The sequence below is a fragment of the Cryptomeria japonica genome, chromosome 10 (assembly GCF_030272615.1).
Source record: "Cryptomeria japonica chromosome 10, Sugi_1.0, whole genome shotgun sequence".
NCBI classification, from domain to species: domain Eukaryota; kingdom Viridiplantae; phylum Streptophyta; class Pinopsida; order Cupressales; family Cupressaceae; genus Cryptomeria; species Cryptomeria japonica.
In genome coordinates this window covers 382,956,144-382,976,551 of record NC_081414.1, presented here as the reverse complement: position 1 = coordinate 382,976,551, position 20,408 = coordinate 382,956,144, and the positions used below count along the sequence as shown (strand labels likewise).

Genomic DNA, 20,408 nt, shown 5'->3' with positions numbered 1-20,408 from the left:
CCTGACTAGTTCTTCACCTTGCTTCATTTCATTTCCTTCCTGCAAAACTCTTTCAATCATCATCAGGTGCATTCGCTCATCAGTTTCTGAAATAACCACTCCGATTTCCCTTTGATCACTGACTTTGCTCAAACGACTCAGACCTGGAAGCAAACAGGACTCTAATAAGAAAACCATCAAACTGGACCTACCCTGACCTTAGACCTATTCACTCTGCTCTTCAATCTCACCATTCAGATTCTCCTGAAAGGAAATACTTCATTAAGGCAAATTTAAGGTTCCAGGCAGACGACTAACGACCTCCCCAAAACTAGGCTAGACTCAGCTTGAAAGAAACCCTAAACTAACCAGCCCAGGCAACCACTCACTCACTCAAAACCCAGCAAGTAGAGAGAAAAACTAACCAAGGGAAAGCAAAACCCTAAGAAAAAGAGGGGGTCCCCATTTTGATGGGGCGATGTGTGAAATGGTCACAATAAGTACCAGCAAGAGGGAATGAGTTTGGGGATGTACCAATGGCAGGAGGAGATGGTATGGAGGAGTTGGCTGTATTGGACACATTGGCTGACGAGGATATAGATGCATCTTTGGACGGGTGGCTGGGATAGTTTGCACTCACAACTCACCTTCCCACTTCGCCCTCACCGCACGCCATGGCAATTGGATAGAGCCAGACACAACATAGGACAACTCTTATCATAGATTAGGTCCAGGATGAGATGATGTCTGCAGAGGAGTAGGACAGAGCGATTGGAGGTGGTGGACATGACCCGAAGATCATTGATGTTGAGGAGAGCGGGTCTGAAGGACCACCGACAGGTATTCACCTCACATTGCCAGACCCTAGTGATCCAGCAGGCTCGCTCTAGCAGTTCCTTGAGGAGCTACAGGGGATCTCAGATATAGCCCAAGGTATGGCGCTGTTAATTGGACAGATGGATGCCGGCAACTCAGCTGACGCTGAGAAGCTGTTCCACTTCATGGCTTCGGGATGCGAGGAGGAGTTTGCACGCCACTTTAACCAGCGGGGGTGGCCAAACAGTAGTATGCTGGAGATGGTACAGGAGTGGAAGCACATGCGACTGGTGGAGGGAGTGGGCACCCTGGGAGCCACCTTGTGCAGTATGGAGGGATTGTTCTAGAATGTCTACCTACAGATGCGACATAGTCAGATAGAGCAACAGACCCAGCGGCTGTACGTAGCAAAATTGGAGAAGGGGAAAAGTGTGTGCAGTTCGCTGCATTAGAGAAGAACTTGAGGGTTGAGTTGGAGACAAAGGTGACCACTTATGAGGCCCGTTGCAGCATGTAGGAGAAGGAAGCACAGGCACTGGCAGCATAGGTGGCTGACCTCACTCTGCAGATGGAGCAGAAGGACAAAAACTATTGGAGGCTTCACACATGGTCAAGAAGTCACGTGAGCGGCAGCTGATTGCGGAGAAGAACCTCAGACTCCACACAGCGTGACAACCTTCTTCGGCCATGACAAGGATGCTTCCTCCTCCTCCTCAGTCTTAGTCTTTTGTTTTGTTGTTCCAGCTCCTATTGTCTTGGTCGTCTGGAAGACGACTACTTTTTTGGGGGGGCTGATGTTAGGGGTCAATAACACATGTTAGTTTATAGTTGGTTTGGGTGTTTTATGTTTTGTTATGTATGAGTTGCCGAGAGGTTCCTGTGGGGTAGTTGGTAGTTAGTGATGGTTGGTAACTTGGCCAACTGTCGGGTCTATATAATGTATGGATGGAACCTCGACAAGTTAGTATTGTACTGGTATATTCTGGAATCCAATAAAGATATCATCATTCTGCCATAGCTGTTCTGTAATTGTTATCTATGCTTTAATATACATTAATGTTCTTGTTATTTGAGTTGTTGGTATGTGTGGAATATCTCTGTTTTTTTGTGAGTTTACCAACCTCACCGTAAGGACTAAACAGTCTCCTAATGTAAATCAGACTTATTACAGGTCAATGGTAGGCAGTTTGTTATATGTTACAGCTACTAGACGTGACATTATGCAAGTAGTTGGCTATGTGGCTAGGTTCTAGGCTACACCAAAAGACACTCATTTTCAAGCTGTAAAGAGCATCTTCAAATATCTTAAGGGTACAATGGATTTTGGTTTATGGTATCCAAGAAGTAAAGACTTTACCCTCACCGCCTTTACCGATGCAGACTGGGGAGGTTCAGTTGATGACAAAAAAAGGACAAGTGGTGGTGCTTTCTTTCTTGGAAGTTGTCTTGTTTCTTGGTTAGTAAAAAACAACCTTCCATTTCCTTGTCTACAACTGAAGTGAAATACATTGCAGCAGTGTCATGTTGTACAAAGGTTCTTTGGATGAAGTATACACTGCAAGATATTAAGGAAGAGAATGATCATCCTATCTCTATTTTTTGTGACAATACGAATGCCATAAATATTTCTCAAAATCTAGTTATACACTCTAGGACCAAACATATTCCCATTAAGTATCATTTTTTGAGAGAACAAGTTACTAATCAGCATGTTAAGATGGAATATGTGTCCTCCGAAGAGCAAATTGTGGATGTGTTTACTAAGCCTTTACCAAAGGAGACTTTTGAGTTTGTGAGGCAGAAGTTGGGAGTGATTACACTTCCTCATTGATTTTTAGATTGGTTTTAACTTTTAGGGGGAGTGTTTATTGATGCATTTAATGCTTTGGTTCAGGTATGTCGATTGGTTTCAGCTATGCAGTTTTGGTTTAGCCATTGATGTCAAAGGGGGAGTAGTGAGATAGGGGGAGCTTCTTGTCCAATTTGTTTTAGAGCTGGCCTCTTGGTTTAGTTTGGGTTGCCATCAATGACAAAGGGGGAGATTTTTGATCTTCTTGTCATTGATGTCAATGGTTGGGATAAGAAGGCATTTTGTGTGGGAGGGAAAAAGATGTGTTGTAAAAAACAAAATTGAGGAGTTTTAACTTCTTTTGGTTGTAATGAAGAGTAATATATGAAGCAGGGTGTATCAAATTTTTGTGTGAGAGCTTACTGTTATGATAAAGAATTTGTGAGAAGAAAAATAGATTCGTTTTTTTTCTTTTGAAGCTGTTTATTTGAAAGTCTTGTAATATTGGATTGATTGGTTCAGGAGTTTGAGGATTGTCATTAAGTTCACTAATGTGTAGTTTGTAGATAAGTTGCTCATTCAAGATTGTACTTAAAAGGCTTTCTTGTTTTCGTTCAAAGACTTTGAAATTGAGGTTCATTTTTGTATGTCAGAGGTTGGTGCCTTTGTTTATTGGAGTTGGTGCTCTATGTTGAAAATGTAGCTAGGTCTTATCCCTTGATTGGGCCGACCCAGCTTGGTAAATTTTGATGTGGCCTTCGGCCTTAAAATTTATTGTGTATGGGCCTATTTGGGATATTATGTAACTTGAATTAGGGCAGGCCCTATTTGGGCGAATTACATATGTGTAACTTGTAAACACAAAATAGGCCAAGACCTATTCATGTAACTTGTGTTTATATGTAACTTGTACTTAACCTAGACCTATTCTTCTTGGCGGGAAAATTGTCTAGGCCGACCAAGAGGGAAATTGGAATGTATTATCTCCTATATATTCGAGTTGTTGAGAGCATTCATTATATACATTCAGCGAACTTCTCCATTCAGCAAGATCATTTATCAGCGAAGCATTCATGAGCATCAGCGATTCACATTACAAGGACAGCAAATCATATTTCAAGGTGTGCAAACTGGTTCAAGGGACAGCGATTCATAACCCTGAAATAGCGAACCATTTCCAGTAGCAGCTAACTATCTTCCGGGGTCTCCACACTTACCTTCAGGTCTGCAATTCATCAGCGAACTCCATTGGCGACTGCAGATAAGTTATATGCTCACCTAATTCAGATGTGCTAAATGCTTCATGTGCTGAAGCTAGTTGTAAAGAGACCTACTGTTCATTGATTAATATGATCTGAGAATTTAGCTGGGTTTTTCACCTCCAAGAGGGAGGTTTTCCCAGGGTATAGTTGTGTTGCGTGTCCTTCTTACTGTGCATTTTTGTTTTCTGCTCATTAATTGTTAATCTGATCATTAAAAACTAACGCTCTAGTGGGTTGAAGTCCATTTATATAAACTGAGTTGGTGCTCAGCAGGTTGGTGCCCGTTCTTGATAATAAAAACTTTTGAAATGACATTGTTTTTTACCTGAAAGGGTTTTTCACGGGATATCTTGCACACTTGTGTTATGGTTGCCTATTATATGCTTTATGTTTAAAAATTTGAGTTTTGCAATACTAATTCACCCCCTTCCCGTCTCAGTATTGCCTGTGTGTTTTTCATATCTGAGCATAAGTCATGCACATAATCTTTGCTAACATTATCCCAGGCCTTAGGTTTTAGTGCTTTTCCTTTGAATTTTTGGTGATATATGTTTAAGAACCAGCAAAACCCATGCAAACAAAACATTTATGATATTTATTCTTTAAATTTCTACCATTGGATTACTCTCTTCATCTCAGTCATCTCCACCAATGCCTACATTATGCTAATGAGCATTATAGTTCCCAACTACATCATGGGCTATGTTGTTATCATTGTAATGTGTAATAATACCTACCAAATTTTTTCCACAAAATTGCATATACTTCAGCTTAAATTCACATACATTTTATCAAACAGTTTGGAAATCATGAAATCAATCAATAAATCTGATTTGAGGGGGTTTAGAATAGCTGCAACTATCAATATTGATCACAGGAATAATAGCAAACGGTTGCTATATATGGAGACAGTCATTGACATTTTTACAAACATTTGACATTCAACAATTTAATTGCTGATAGACTTTAATTATGCAAATGCACAGCTGAAAGGTAATTTTTGCTAACCTTTAACCCTTTGAGACTCTCATATACATCATTAATTTGATAAATCGGTTCTTTTTGGCCTCATACATGGTTGCATTCGATGCTGTCCCTGTATGTCAAACCTATATCTCCAATCTGCTTTTGTACACCAAACTACCATAAATTCTAACGCCATCTCTTTATAGGTATGGTTCATCCAATATGCAATATCAACAATTCCCTTAATGCAACCTGTATGATACTAGAAAATGAATGGCAAGGGTTTGCAAGCAAATAAATACTAGCTGTCCTCTTTTGCCTTGATCTCAATCTTTTATATTTGCAAGCAATAAATTGAAATGACTTGCTCAGTAGAACAACTCTTACATAATTATTGATGCTTGCAAGCAACTCCTTGAATCTATAGAAGTATGGCAATCTAGCTCAAACATCTGCAGAAATCTTTTAACAGTCAATTAAACTTCACACAGGCAACACATGGCACAAATCATTAACCTAAATGGTGATCTTTGGGTCAAATCACTTGATCAGCTAAGTGGGTTTTCCTTAACAAAACTGATTAGTCAAAGGTTTTCTGTCCTTTGGCTGAGGAATGAATCCAGTTCAACCTCTTCGAATTGGGGTTTATAATTGAAATCCAAGAATTAGGAAATGTCTACCCACAGCCTCCATTTATAACCAGTTTATATCTTTCTAAATTTTTTCATAAAGTGACTTTTATTTTATAATTTACTTTTTGAACCCTTAAGTCACTCGATGTCTCCTTTTCAAATAATTAGCTTTTAATTTTACTTTTTGACAACTTAAAATTACACTATTTAATTGTTTAATTATTTAATTATTTTCTGCACATCCACCCAATGTTATGGAAAATGTTAAAATTGTCCAAATACGAATTCTGACCATGCCAAAATAACCTTAAGTTTTGAAGATATCAAACTTTATAAAAATGTGTAATGTCCTTTATTCATTCCATTCCAACATTCTTGGAATGTTCCAAAAATCTTGGAGAGCACTAACTTTATCATAAAGGAATTATGACAGTGGTAGTGAGTTGAGGAGATTAAGATGATACCAACGGTATTTTCTAGATGCAGTTTCAACATTCTGATTGCTCTCCACTTTTCGTGGAGAGGTTTTCTTTATTTTGGAAAGCACCAATTTTCATAAAATTTGATACCCTGAGAGTTCAAGAATATTTTGGTATGGTTGGAATTTATATTAGGTCTATTTTAGTATTTTTTGTAACTTTGGTTGGATGTGTTGAAAATTAATTAAATGTTGGGTTGTCTAAGAAGTAAAAATTAAAAGACGACTTATATGTAATCATTGAATAGTAATCTAAAGTCACTTTTTGGATGGAAAATAAAAGCGCACAAATAATAATATTTTATTATTCTTAAGAGTGCTTATAAAAAGGGTATTGGAGGAAAGAAAGCTGATTCTTGGTATTTGCATTTTTATTGAAACCCCAATTGTGGAGGTTGAGCAGGCTTCTTCCAAATAGCTCTAGGATGAAAACCCTGAAGCAAAGATTGGTTTCGGAAGTGAAAGACCTTTCCTAGCCAATATGGTGTGATTCATTTAGAGTCATAGTTTGTGTTGATTGAATGAAGTTGTAGGTTTTAGTGCTGAATATAGATACGTCTATTTCATTTAATTGGTTGATAAAGGTAAATTTATTTAGATTTGCAGACAAATAATATATTAATAGGTGAGTTCTTTTGTGTTGATTATTTTGAGTTTTGGCTTTATATCATTTTAGCTGCAATCTCCGTAAAAATCTCTAAATATAAAATATTGGTTGTCAAAATATATGGGATGCCAAAATAGGCAATGGCGTCATTTAATATAAATTTTAATTCCAGTTGTTCTAGCCGCTCCATGTTTGAAGTGATTTCTAGGCGATATCATTGAAGGTAGACACTTTGATCAAAGGAGGTGTGGAAAAGTTTTAGGGATATTTCTGCCTTTTTTGAGGAGTCCTTATGCCTTGGTTCTCTATTCACCCAACCGCCTAACATTGAGGTAGATTAAAAATCAAAAAATAAATAAAGTAGTTGCCCCTTATGAAGGAATTTCAGTATCATTAGAACTCTCCACAAGCTTGTCCTGCCATTTTAGGAGCATTGGAAGCTTTTTAAAGAAGGCAGCGCCACTTTGAAAGGAAGGAAAGAATTCAGTTATGGACTCCTTGGGAGAATTTGGTCTCATTCTGGACTCTTAGGATCTACCATACAGCTTATGTGGGGTCACTACAGTTTTAAACTGCCAGCCAACCAGTATAAACTACATTGCAAATAAAAAAAGAAGATTCTTGACATCCTTGTGATAGACATTCCATCTCTAAGTGTTTCCAAATATGAAGAAATTTGATTGCTGACTTTGGGACATATTTAAAGGCATTTATTGCTGTTATGGGAGTAACAGGATTTACATTTCTACAAATGTGCTAATACTTATGCATTCGATGAAGTGCCGAGGTAGTCTGAGACAGTTTTAAGAATTTAAACCACTTACACCAGATATTTTAATCATTCAGGTCTGCACTTTCGGCCAGAAACTAAAGTTTTCAGATTTTTGGAGCAAATTTTGGAAACTTGTAGCACTGTAGGAATATTCTAATGATTGACAGAGTTGCTTAAAAATCTGAAAAGACTTCATTGCCATCAAATATCTGCTTTGTATAGCCTAGCTAGTTTTGAGTTCACATGCTACCAAACCATTGTGCAACAAAATTGTGTAGAAAGTGATGAAAATTAATCGCAGACCTAATAGCTTCATTTCATCTGTCCCAAATATTGTAGTATCAGTGCCAAATCAAGTTTTTGATCTATTCCAATTGACAGGGTCAGTATTACATTTTGATTTCCAAATTATAACTCCAAACAATTAGATTTGCTATTGTAATATTAGTTTCAATCTCATCTGCAAACTGATTGAATTTATCCAGTAATCACAGTGGTGACTAGCATTCATGTTTTATCAATCATTTATTGTATGGTATGGTGTTGAAGTAATCTTTCAGTTTGACGCTTTGAAGAATTCAATAACATGCAATAAAGGTTAAAGCATTTTGTCAAACATTTGTGCAAACTTTTGCTGAAATATACTCAAACTAAGATAACAACCATTTGACAAAATATCCTTGAGCTTACATTGGGGAATTTGCAAGTTTGTTAAAATTTCTTGATAGGGACATTTCAGTGGTATCATAGCTGGTGGTCTTGCCACCTTGTTGCTGCTTAATCTCTGCTGTAGATTTTTAGTGATTGACACTTGCATGAGAAAATCTTCGGTAGTGTATCATGGTATTATTCAATGATGAAGTTTTTGGAAAGAAGCTCTACAAAGTAGGAAAGGAACTTGAACACTTGTGTTAGCGAAAGGATGATCTTCTATGCGTTTTGGGAGAAGTGGAGAGTTGTATATCTATGGTAGATCAGTTAGACTCTGAGACCATGCTAAGAGTAGCAATTCCATTAGTGACTTATTTGGGTAAGCCCAAGCTTGTGAGACATGAACAATTATGTAGGGCCCACAGTTATTTCTTGTGTTAATGAAGTTATGAGAATAACAGCTCCACATGAACCTTATAACAACAGTATAATGAGGGAGGTGTTACTGTTGATTGTGGAATGTTTCTGTGGGTTGGCTGATATTGGAAGCCCTTCCTTTGCTAAGAGGGTAACAAAACTAGAGACATTTGCAAAAATCAGATCTTGTGGACAAGATTATATTTGAAATGTCTCTAATATTTTGTGCTCTTATTAATGAGGCTAATTCAAAGAATGCCATAACTTCAATGCAATTTATTGTGTTGCTAATTCTGGGTGAAGAAGATGATATTTCTAAGCTATTATTAGCTATTGGCTGTTTGGAGGAAGGAGGAAGATGTTTCACCAATGGCACATGAGCTATCAAAAAGACTAGTTACCGTTAAACCATAGTTGAAAAACTCGTCAAGTACTCGCAAAACTCGCAAGCACTCACAAACCAATTTGCTAGGGGAGTCACTCATCCAATAACTCGCTGACGAGTTTTTGTAAAACTCGCTGACGAGTTTTTGTAAAACTCGCTGACGAGTTTTTGTAAAACTCACGACAATTTTTGCTGGAGAAATTCATGAGTAAATGTAAAAAATCACAATTTTTCGTTTAAAAACTCGTCCAAATTCCTATAATTTAGTTTTTCTTGCTTGTAGTTTAAAAACATGATTTTCATTAGTGGAAATTTCAGTCTCTTTTCTCATTTTCACTAATTTTTTTTTTTCTGGGGCATAGCCCCTGAACCGCCACTTCCAGCGAATGAAACTTTCCCCCGCACCCCTTCTATCATTAGGTTTTTCTCACATCTAACTCCTTGTGTAGCGTATCATTGCTGCCCCTCAAACCCATTAGGGTCTCCACTCCCAAACCCCCACTAGCTATTGGGATGTCTTGTTATATAAGAAATTTGATTACATTAGGGGGTCTGGGAATTAAAATCTAATTTTGATTTATATATGATGGAAATTAGTTATAACTTAACGAGAGGCGCATGAGACCTTATTGTGTGATGAACAAAGTTACCTTGCTGATATAGAACAAAGGCCTAAAGAATTGCAAGTATTTTGGTTACAAAAGAAAAAGTGGTGCAATTTTTAACAAGAGTTGATATCACATAGTTAATTGAAAGCCTCATTTAGAAGGCCCAAGCAAAGAAGAGACATAAAGGCATTGGAGGATCCACTCTTGCAGATTTGCAAATAGTTAAAGATTCTTTGGAAACATTGAAATCAAATTACTTGCAATTTCTTTTAGATAGGGATCATACAATCAAGTTTGCAAAAGAGATCCTTGAGGCATTGAAAGGAAAAAAGAAAGAAGTCAATGAGCTCACCTTTGAGCTTAAATCAACAAAGGACTCACTAGAAAGTACCCAAATGGCACTTCTAGAAGTGGAAAATCAGTTGTTTCAGAATAATTCAATGAGCAAGAGAATGAGAAGGATTAAAGAAATCAAGTAGGTGATTGATGAGCTTGATAGGCTTCAAGAAGATTTTGATTTAGAACAATTTCTTGAGTTTGCATGTACAAAGTTGGGACAACAAGATTGATTTAAACAAGAGGATGGAAATAACTTCCAATCTTTTGGTAACCCACTCTTTGAAACAGATGGAGAATTATTTTTTTATAGTTTTGTTTTTATGATGAATGTTGAGACACTTCTTGATTCTAGTGAATTAGGACATAGATGTTTGGGAAAGGGTCAAGTACATTACATTGAGATAGTATCCAATGAGGATTCAAAGACTGAGTCTAGACCAAAGAATGTGGTAGATGAGACCGAGCATGAGGAGAATGTAGGAGATGCTTCAAGGGGAACACTCGTAGCACTTTCAGGAGCACCTAGATATCACCCTCTTCGAGTTAGAGGAGTCTTACAAGGTCGTAGGGTGACAATCTTGATTAGTAGTGTGGCAACCCACACTTCATTGATGAGAACTTTGTGGCTAAGTTGGGCTTGAGGACAAAAGACATTGAAGGGTTCAATGCAGTTGCGGATGGGCTCACTAGCCCATGCAATCAAAGGGTTCAACAAATGGAGTTAATGCTAGGAGGGCATGAGATGACAAATCACTTCTATGCAAAGAAATGGGACTCGAACTCGGCTCGGACTCGGACTCGGGACTCGGCGTCAGACTCGGCTCCAGACTCGGCTGGACTCGGGAAAGTGAAAAACTCAAGAAATTTAGAGATTTTTAAAGATTTAAAACTTGTTTCAGACACCCTTTATTGAATACACCTTAAAGACACAAAAACATCATTAAACTCGGCTCATTTGATTACATACACAAGTATACATCAATCACATAAGCATAAACGCAAATTGTAGCTGAAGAAAATAACAAACATAGATATATAAATATTGTCAAATGTATACAATATTACAAAACTCATGGAATAAAAAATCCGTGTCATCATATGATGATCATCAAATGTTTCATACAAATACCAAAGGTAAATAGTAAATAGTAAATACAACTACAAGTGTACAAGCCTATGGCTCAGAGGGCCATGCACCCTCTCGCCTTGGCCCCCTGCGAAGGCGTTTAAAGTAGGTCCTGGATGATTCAGCAGCCATAGTCGCTCCCCGTGACACCATGCCATGCTCACCAACATCATGAACGGCTGTGTCATGCTCACCAACATCAGGAACAACTGTGTCATTCTGAGTCTCAGTATTTCCTGTCTTTGCTCGTGCTCTCTGCTCCTCCTCTGCCATGGCTACAGCCTCAGCCTCTATATCTACCTGGTCGATCCAATCAATGTCATCATCACTAAATACAGCTGTAGGAGTCCCAGGAGCTGTCTGATTCTCATTGGCCCACTCTACTTCAAGATCAACCTCATCTAGAATGATAGGAGACATGTCAACTGTTGCATTCTTTCTCATTCTCAGGCGGAGGTTGTAGTGAACAAAGACGAGATCATTCATCTTCTCCACAGATAATCTATTGCGCCTCTTGGGAGTGTATGTGCTCAAACATACTCCAATTGCGCTCACAACCTGATGCGCTGCATGGTTGGCTCAAGATGCGAATGGCCAACTTCTGAACATTTGGTGTCTCTGGGCCAAAAAAGTTCCACCAATGATCTGAATTTGAAATGAGAAAAATAAATAAAATCAGTCTCACTCATGAACTCATTTAACAAGTTACAATATAGTATTGAATAAAACTAAAATTAAGCCTAACAATTTATTTTTACTTGGCATCATAGTTGTCCTACCGTCTTTGGCGACAGGACGAGAGAAGGTCTCCCCTTGTGCATCTGAGAACATCTGTAGCTCTCGAAAAAGGTCTATCTGAGAAGTACCAGCAGGTCCCATCTTCTCCATGATTGCATATAGCTCATTAAGGACCTCCGCATCAGCCTTGAAAGAAGGGATAAAACGGAATGCCGGATTCAGATAATAGGCTGCCGCATGGATGGGCCTATGAAGCTGATGATGCCATCTCCTATCAATGATCTCCCAAATGGGACCATACTTGCTCTCATCTGCTCCATAGACGAATCTGATGGCCTCCTTTGCCCTATCCATGCCCTCATATATATAGCCCATTGCGGGCTTATCTCCATCCGCAACTCGCAACAAAACCACCAAGGGCTTAACAAACTGCAAAATTGAAAATATTGTGTAATTTAGAAAAATGAGCAAATAAGAGAATACATATAATAAGTTATAAAACATGAAGTTAAATTGTAGAATTTATTAAAAAATTACCTTCACTATCTCATCACAAGGGACCCAAAAGCCTTGCTCATAAAAAATGCAGTCTGCCATCTCTATCCCTGCAGGGGTGGTAGCATAGGATGAGGAAGACCACTTCTCACCAACAATCATACGTCTCAAGGCAGACTTAGACCTAAGCATGGACTGCAATGTGAGGAAGTTTGTGGCAAATCTTGTGATTCCTGGACTATGCAACTCCTTCTGCTCTGTGTATTGTCTCATAAGAGCCAATACCCATGAATGATTATATACAAATTTGTAGACATTTCTTGCCCTTTCTACACATCTCTTGACCCATGGGATTTTTCCAATATCCTCCAACATGAGGTCAATGCAATGAGCAGCACATGGAGTCCAAACTATAGATGGGTGCCTCTCCATCAATAGTCTACCTGCAGCAACATAATTTGTTGCATTGTAAATTGTAATTAATGGAGGTACAAACTACAAGATAGTAATTAATTTGCGAACAAAATTAGTTTGTAATCAAAAGTTTACCCGCAGCAACATAATTTGCTGCATTGTTGGTTACCACCTGTACCACGTTCTCCTCACCCACATCTTCAATCACCTCCTCTATCTGCTCACATAGGTAGGTGGCATTCTTGCAATGGGCGGAGGCATCAATGGACTTGATGAAAACGGTGCCCCCTGAAATAAAAAAATAAAGCTAGGTCAATGATCATTCAATAAACCATTAGATAAAAAATAAAAAATAAAAAATTAAAGACTATATGAAACTAAAATTAATCAATCACCTGCGGAAGAAACAATAAAATTAAGGAGAGTTCTATTTCTCCTATCCGTCCAACCATTAGTCATGATGGTGCAACCTTTAGTGCTCCGTATGTGGCGTTGTTCATCTAAATCCTTTTTCACATCATCCACCATTTGAGACAAAATGGGTCCCCTCAAATCACTCTCACTAGGGGCTTTGAACCCCGCCCCGCATATGGTAATGGCATCAACCATTTGTTGCCAATAAGGAGACCTGTCGCAAAGAAAGTCAATGAGATAAGTTAAGTATAAAAATTAAAACAATCAAAGTTATCAAACATAAAAGTTAGTAAAACATTCACCTGGCTACAAAGAATGGAATATAGCTATAGCTCCAAAACCTGCCAACTGCCATTTTAGCAGCATCATGGACCTCCTTGTTCCAACCCATGCTCTCAAGTGACAGTTGGGACCCAGGAGTAGTGCGAGGCACAAAGAAGGAATCCAACCTAGATTTATGAATCCTAGGTCCAATGGTAACATTCCCACTACAACTACTAGTGGTAGGAGCATGAGAAGTGGCGGTGGCACTGCCACTTATAGAAGCAGAAGCAGAAACAGAAGCACCAGCAGTAGCAAACTGAGTGGGACGATATGGAGGTAAGGAAGAAGGGCCTCCAACACAACCTAACTGTGTCCCTCTTCCTAAAACTGTCTCTCTCCCAATGGCCACTCGATCCTCCTTTTGTTTCTTTTTTCTTTCAATCTCCTCAACCATTACATAACAATCACGTACGGCCTCAGGGACTGCTTTTAGGCATGGTTCGGCATCATGTCCACGCACACCAGCAATATGATATTTCAGCTTATATATACCTCCATGGAATATTGTTTTGCAAAACATACATTTTGTTTGCCCCTTTCCTTGCCCTGGAAAATCCTCATGATATTTCCAAGCAGGGTTCTTTCTCATGGGGTGTCTAGAAGCTGAAGTAGACATTTTAGGATAGTTTTGTGAAACTTGAAGTTGAGGCAAATAATAAAGTGAAGTTTGCTGCAATAAAACATTACAAATACAAAATAAAATTAATACGTACATTCAAAAAAACTAAAGTAGGGTTTGTAAATTTTTTTTTTAAAATTGTAGGGTTTGTCAAACCCTACTTTAAAAAAAAATAAATTTACAAACCCTACATACAACCCTACATAGTACAACTACATACTACATGCTACATACAAATTACAAACATACAAAAGATCTTGCATACAAGAAAATGTAAAACTTTCAAAATAAATGAATAGAAAATGGAATTTTTGCATACAAGAAACAAAATAATGTCCAAAAAAACGATCTTACCTCTTACAACAAGCTTGAAATGAGTTGCAAACTCTTCCTATCCAACTCTTGATGCACCAAATCGAAACACAATGCAGCTCCAATGTGACAAATTGAAGAAAACTTGAGCTTCCTCCTTGCTTGTTTTTCTTCTATGCACCCTTGTTTTTCTTCCCAACTCACTTTACTCTTCCTTTTTTTTGCAAGTGAATGAAATGAAAGTCACTTTTAGGGCTAGAAGACAATTAACATTAAAAAACGGATTTAAAAAAACTTTGCAAACTAATTTTTTTTTGTGTTTTAACTTATGCCAACGCCGGCCGAGTCCAGGGCTCGGGACTCGCCGAGTTTGGCGAGTTTGGGCCAAACTCTCCAGACTCGGACGAGTCTGAGTCCGAGCCCCTGGGACTCGGCAGGGCTGACTCGGACTCGCCGAGTTTGGGCGAGTCTTGTTTCTCTGCTTCTATGTGATTAGTATTGGTGAGACAAATTTGGTCTTGGGAGTGCAATGGTTGCACTCACTTGATGAAGACACATAATTATTAGACTATGGAATTGAAGTTTAAATCTTGTTGGAAGGAGGTAGTTCTTCATGGCCAACCAATGGAGGTCCCATGGTTGTTTCAACTAAGAGGATGGAAAGGGCTTTTTTTAGAGACCAAATAGTTTGGGCAGCAAAGTGCTGAATTATAGATATAGGACCATCCAAGGATGAGAGGTTTGATCATGTTTGACATGACATCAAGTCCATCCTAGATAAACATAGAAGGGTGCTCAATGAAATTTCTCTAGGTTTACCATTGGATAGTAGCTCTCAGCATGTGATTGACCTTGAGGAAGGAGCAAAACTTGTCATCACTATTCCTTGTCATTGGCCAAGGGGATACAAGGAGATTAAGAAGGCAATTAAGGAATTGTTGGGCATGGGGCACATACAACCTAGCTCTAGCCATTTGCTTCATTTGTGATGTTGGCCAAGAAGAAAGGTGGTACTATGAGGATGTGCATTAATTACAGAGCCCTTTAACAAGAAGGAAATAAAAAATCACTACCCCATACCTAGGTTCAATGAGTTGATAGATGAGCTTTAAGGTGCGGTGTACTTCGCCAAGATTCATTTGTGATTAGGGTATAATCAAATAAGGGTTAGAGATGATGTGCACGAATCAAATTTTAGATGTCACTGTGGACATTATAAATTTTTGGTCATGCCATTTGGGTTGACTAATGCACTTGCCACATTCCAGACATGCATGAATTAGGCATTTAGTTTACAATTGAGGAAATTTGTGTTGGTTTTCTTTGATGACATCTTGATTTACAATAAGACATGGGAGGATCCCTTGGATCACATAAATGAGGTGGTTGGCATACCAAAGCAGCATTCATTCTACACTGAAGTAGGTGAATGTGACTTTGGGTTGATGGAGATATTGTATTTGGGGCATAAGATTAGTGCCCAAGTGGTAAGAACGGATGAGGAGAGGATCAAGGCAATAAGGGAGTGGCCTAGGCCTAGGACATTGTCACGATTGAGAGGATATGTGGGACTTTGCCCTTATTATAGGAGGTTTGTCAAAGGGTTCTCATAGCTTTGATTTAACGAAGAAAAGGGCCTTCTTATGGAGTATTATGGCACATTGAGCTTTCAACAAGCTCAAGGAGGTAATGAGTTCATGTCCTATTTTGGCTATTCTAGACTTTTCACTTTTATTTGTTTTAGAATACAATGCTTCAAGGGAGGAGATTGGAGTAGTTTTGATGCAAAATTGGCACCCCATAAATTTTGAGAGTAGGAAGCTCAAGGAGATAGGGAGGAGCTTCTCAATTTATTACAAAGAGATGTTAGCTATTGTGCATCCACAAGCCTAGTTCAAAGCAATATTTGGTTTGTGGGAAGTTTGTGGTAAAAACAGATCATAACAACTTGAAATTCTTCCTCAATCAAAAGGATTTGAATGATAGATTACAAAGATGGGTAAGTAAGCTACAAGCCTTTGATTTTGACATTGAATATATTAAGAGGAATATAAATGTGGTTGATGCACCTCTTTAAGGAGCCTTATTTCTTTTCTATGAATGTTATATCCATTGGTTGGAAGGTTTCTATAATAATTGAATATGCTAGAAACACTTTTGCTATTGACATTTAGAAGGGAAGTTATAAGATAACAGGTACAAAGTAGTGGATGAGCTCATTCTAAATAAGGATCAAGTGTATCTTGTATTGGAAATTGGAATCAAAGCCCCACTTGCTAGTAATCTTGTGTAGTAGAAGACACACAAGCAAGGGAACATTTTTCATAGAAATGGCTCAAATGTGACGCGTTAAGGCATGTTAAGGAGTGTTTGGTTTGTCAACAAAATAAAATAAAGTATGTATTTCCCACTGGTTTGTTGCAGCCCCTATTCGTTGCAAATCAGAAATGAGAGAGTTCTCCATGGATTTTATCAAAGGGCCCCCAAAGGTGTAAAGTAAGGATTGTATCTATGTGGTTGTTGATAGACTTATTAAATATGGTCATTTTCATGCTACATCTTCAAATACAGGGCTCTCAAAGTGGCTGGTCTAATTTTTACAGAAATTTTTAGACTTCATTGGCTTCCAAGGAACATTGTAAGCAACAAGGACAGTAGATTTATCAACTTGTTTTGGCAAGAACTCTTTCGATTGGTAGGTACAAATTTGACTCCAAGCACTAGCTATCATCCTCAAATTGATAAACAAATAGAAACTGTGAACAAATGGATAGAAGGGTATTTGAGGAACTGTCACTTGGCAACAAACAGCTTGGGTCAAATGGCTCCATCTTGGGGAGTATTGCTACAATTCCACTCATCACATGTCTATAGTTACGACTCCTTTTAAAGCACTCTATGGTTATGATGTAATTTCATTCATGGATTTGATTCTCTTGAATAGTAGAGTCCTAGAAACTAGAGCTTTGGTTCAACAAAGTCTGGGTATTGTCATGCTTTCAAAAAGAACGTACAAGAGTCCCAAAACCAGCAAAAGATGTATGCTGATTGCCACCGAAGAGAGAGAGTTTTTGAGTTGGAAGACATGGTTTTCTTGAGGTCACAACCCTATAGACAATCTTCCCTCAGGGGAAGTGGTGCGGAAAAGCTTAAGCCACGATTTTATGGACCTTATGAGATCCTAAGGAAGATAGGCGAAGTTGCATATGAGTTGAAACTTACGGAGAATAATATAATTCACAATTTTTTTCACGTCTTGTTTGAAGAAAGACCTTGGATAGCATGTCACACCTTCATTAGAGCTGCCATCACTTGATGATGAAGGGAAATTGATATTGAAGCCCAAGGCTACTATTGATATGAGGGAGAAGAGGCTTTGAAATAAAATCATTCCGAGGTACTTTTTGAAGTGGAAAAAACTGCCTCTTGAGGATCATCCAAATCTGACATTGCTTGAGGAGAAGCAATATTAGGGATGGAAGGACTTTCATATTTCCTCCATGCCAGCCAATTATGACCTTGCAAGAAATTAAAAAAATAAAAGGAAGTGTTTTTCAACACTATATTTATATATAGTAATATATTTATTATGAAATAAAATAGTAATTTAAGGCTGACCTGGTTCCAATTAAATAAAATATCAACATTAATTTTGATTTGAGGCCAACCTGGTTGGTAAGTTTTGTTAAAAAGTATATAAGGGTGGCACTCTTTCATTAAAGGGACATAGGATTTGTATTTGAAAAGTATAATGAGTTGGTTATTGCAGCCTACAGTTACTGAGATGAAAACCTCAGTGATTCCATGAAGCCGCTACAGCTACTGAGATGAAAACCTCAGTAAGCCAGGGGTTCTGTGTTCCAGCCAAAGCCAATGATTATTTCAATTTGAGGACATCCAACATCATTCATTAGGGGTTTCTGTCTCAAACACCATCACGTCAGTGCTGCCCTTCAAGCATTGATCCTACCAGCATAGATCATTATGGCAGGTCCAATAGAAAGCCATTAGGGCCATTTGTAAGCACTATGGTCAGTATATGCAACACTTGGCATCACATTGTAATCTGCATTTTTTTGAGTGAAGTTATTCTAATGACAATATGCTTTTACACAATCAAAAATACCCTGACTACATTGTTAGTGAAGTTATTCTAATGACAATATGCTTTTACACAATCAAAAATACCCTGACTACATTGTTATTTCATTATCGGCTTATATAAGTTTATGAGCAATTATTATTTGGGATTAATATCTGAGATCAATTAGTATATTCGGAAAATTTGCATGGGGTTTGGATTAAGTTTTTGTTTGAAAATAAACTCAGTAATAAATAAATTTAGAGAATAAATATCTGGGATTAATATCTGAGATCAATTAGTATATGTCAATGAATTTTTAAAGTGAATCTGTATTCCAAACCCCTGCACCCGAACTCGCACTGGAAACTTAGGGTGTCAAGCATTTATATTAAAGATATTTTACTCATCTTATAAGGTGTAATTATTATCTTGACCAGTTTCTTTTGTAGACAATATGTTATTTGCTAGATGTTTTGTAATCTTTATAGTAATAAATGTTTTAACTTAATACAGCAAGTCTATCCTAGTAGAGCTGCTAGTAGTAGTAAAAGTATTATTTTAGCATAGATATTGCTTTCTGATCCTATTAGTAGTTTCAGTTTTGAGTGTTTTTCTTAGGATCATTTAATTACAGTGTAGCACAACATACTATATACATCTTCTCATCATATGTGCAGAAGTACACAAACACAAGGTTCTCTTATTTTTCTCAAGATTTCTAACAATTTTGTAATGTAGTTCAGGTACTCGCTTCTCTTATAATCAGGTTAGCACTGGCAGAAACGTTTTGCCTCAATTGTGGAATATTAGCACTTGATGAACCGACTACAAATTTAGATGCACCAAATGCAGAAAGTCTTGCTACTGCCCTACTGAGGTGATTTAGTTTCACACAGAAAGCTTTTGTTTAATGTCTACAAGATCATAATTAATGCTTTCATATAGTATATATTACCGTATCAATGTATATGATAAATAAGTTAAATGAATGATGACTTTGTAGTTATCTAAGAAACATCACGGGTGGCAATCTTTTCAGAATAATGGAGGACAGGAAAAACCAGGAAAATTTTCAACTGATAGTTATCACTCATGATGAAAGATTTGCTCAGTTAATTGGTCAACGGCAACATGCTGAGAGATACTATCGTATCTCAAAAGATGAACAGTAAGTATCAATAGTGATGTAGCTAGGATACATAATACTTTCACAAACTGAAGTTCATTTTCTATGTAAAACTCCTGATTAATTGCTTTCCATTTCAGCCAGCACAGTATAATTGAAGCTCAAGAGATCTTTGATTGAAAGCATATGAACGGTTACTCTTTCTGGAGAAACTACTATATAAATGGACTACACATTATTAGATGAGAGTTTTTATTTTGTAATGTTGTCAGAAGGACAAGGGAATCTAGAGTGTGCTGACAAGAAATATGAATTTTCATTTTTCCAGTCCTCTATTTTATATGCTCTGTAAATTTGTTTCTCTTCAGCCTTATTTTAGCCAGTGAAATTGAGCTTAAAAATAGTCAAGAGTGGATCAAATGCCATTTTTTGTTGTTCCTATTCAACATTTCAGTGTATATGGTTAGTCATGCTTCATTTTGTGGAGTATCAGAAGATAAAAATTACTTTGTCGATTAAGCTATATTTTTTGTTCCAGCAGTAAAACAACTCCAATCACATTGAATTTGTTAAAACAAGAACTTCCAAGTCTTAGAGCATTCCCAAGTTGATTTGTACCTGCAGGAGAAAATGAAATTGCACATTACAATTGAGGGTAAAGATTTCCAAATTTTATGATTTAGTTATGTTATTTAAGTGTTTATGAAAAGTCATAAAAATAAAAATATTTTAATAGAAATTCAAATAATTTATGAACTAATACGATGAAGTTAAAAATTTCAAGCATATAAATAAAAATGAGATAATTGGATTTCACATCGAACATCAGGCAGCCTTGAAAGCAGTCCAGAAGAAAGGAGAAAATGCTCAAAAACACTTTTGTATCTTTTTTTTTTTGTTGTAGGCCGGTGGGCTTTCATGGTTCACTAAGGAGCACATGGGATTACCTTATGTGATTGTAAGAACCTCACTTATAAAGGATTTGGAGTGGAAGATATAACTGAGGCAGTAGGATTTGTTTGTGGAGGGTGAAAAACAGCATAGGACGAAGAACA

At 37.5% G+C, this 20,408-nt stretch overlaps 1 protein-coding gene across 3 annotated transcripts in view; it reads left to right on the top strand.

Moving 5' to 3' along the window:
* The window catches only part of LOC131075873 (DNA repair protein RAD50), a 235,786-nt gene extending 215,751 nt beyond the window's left edge, over positions 1-20,035 (top strand). For all 3 annotated transcript variants that reach the window (XM_058012799.2, XM_058012797.2, XM_058012798.2), the window contains 3 exons: positions 18,971-19,104; positions 19,267-19,395; positions 19,494-20,035. In XM_058012799.2, the coding sequence (XP_057868782.1) occupies positions 18,971-19,104; positions 19,267-19,395; positions 19,494-19,533 (303 nt within the window). In that variant the 3' untranslated portion in view covers positions 19,534-20,035. The remainder of the gene's footprint in view (positions 1-18,970; positions 19,105-19,266; positions 19,396-19,493) is intronic.
* Positions 20,036-20,408: the final 373 nt, after the last annotated feature.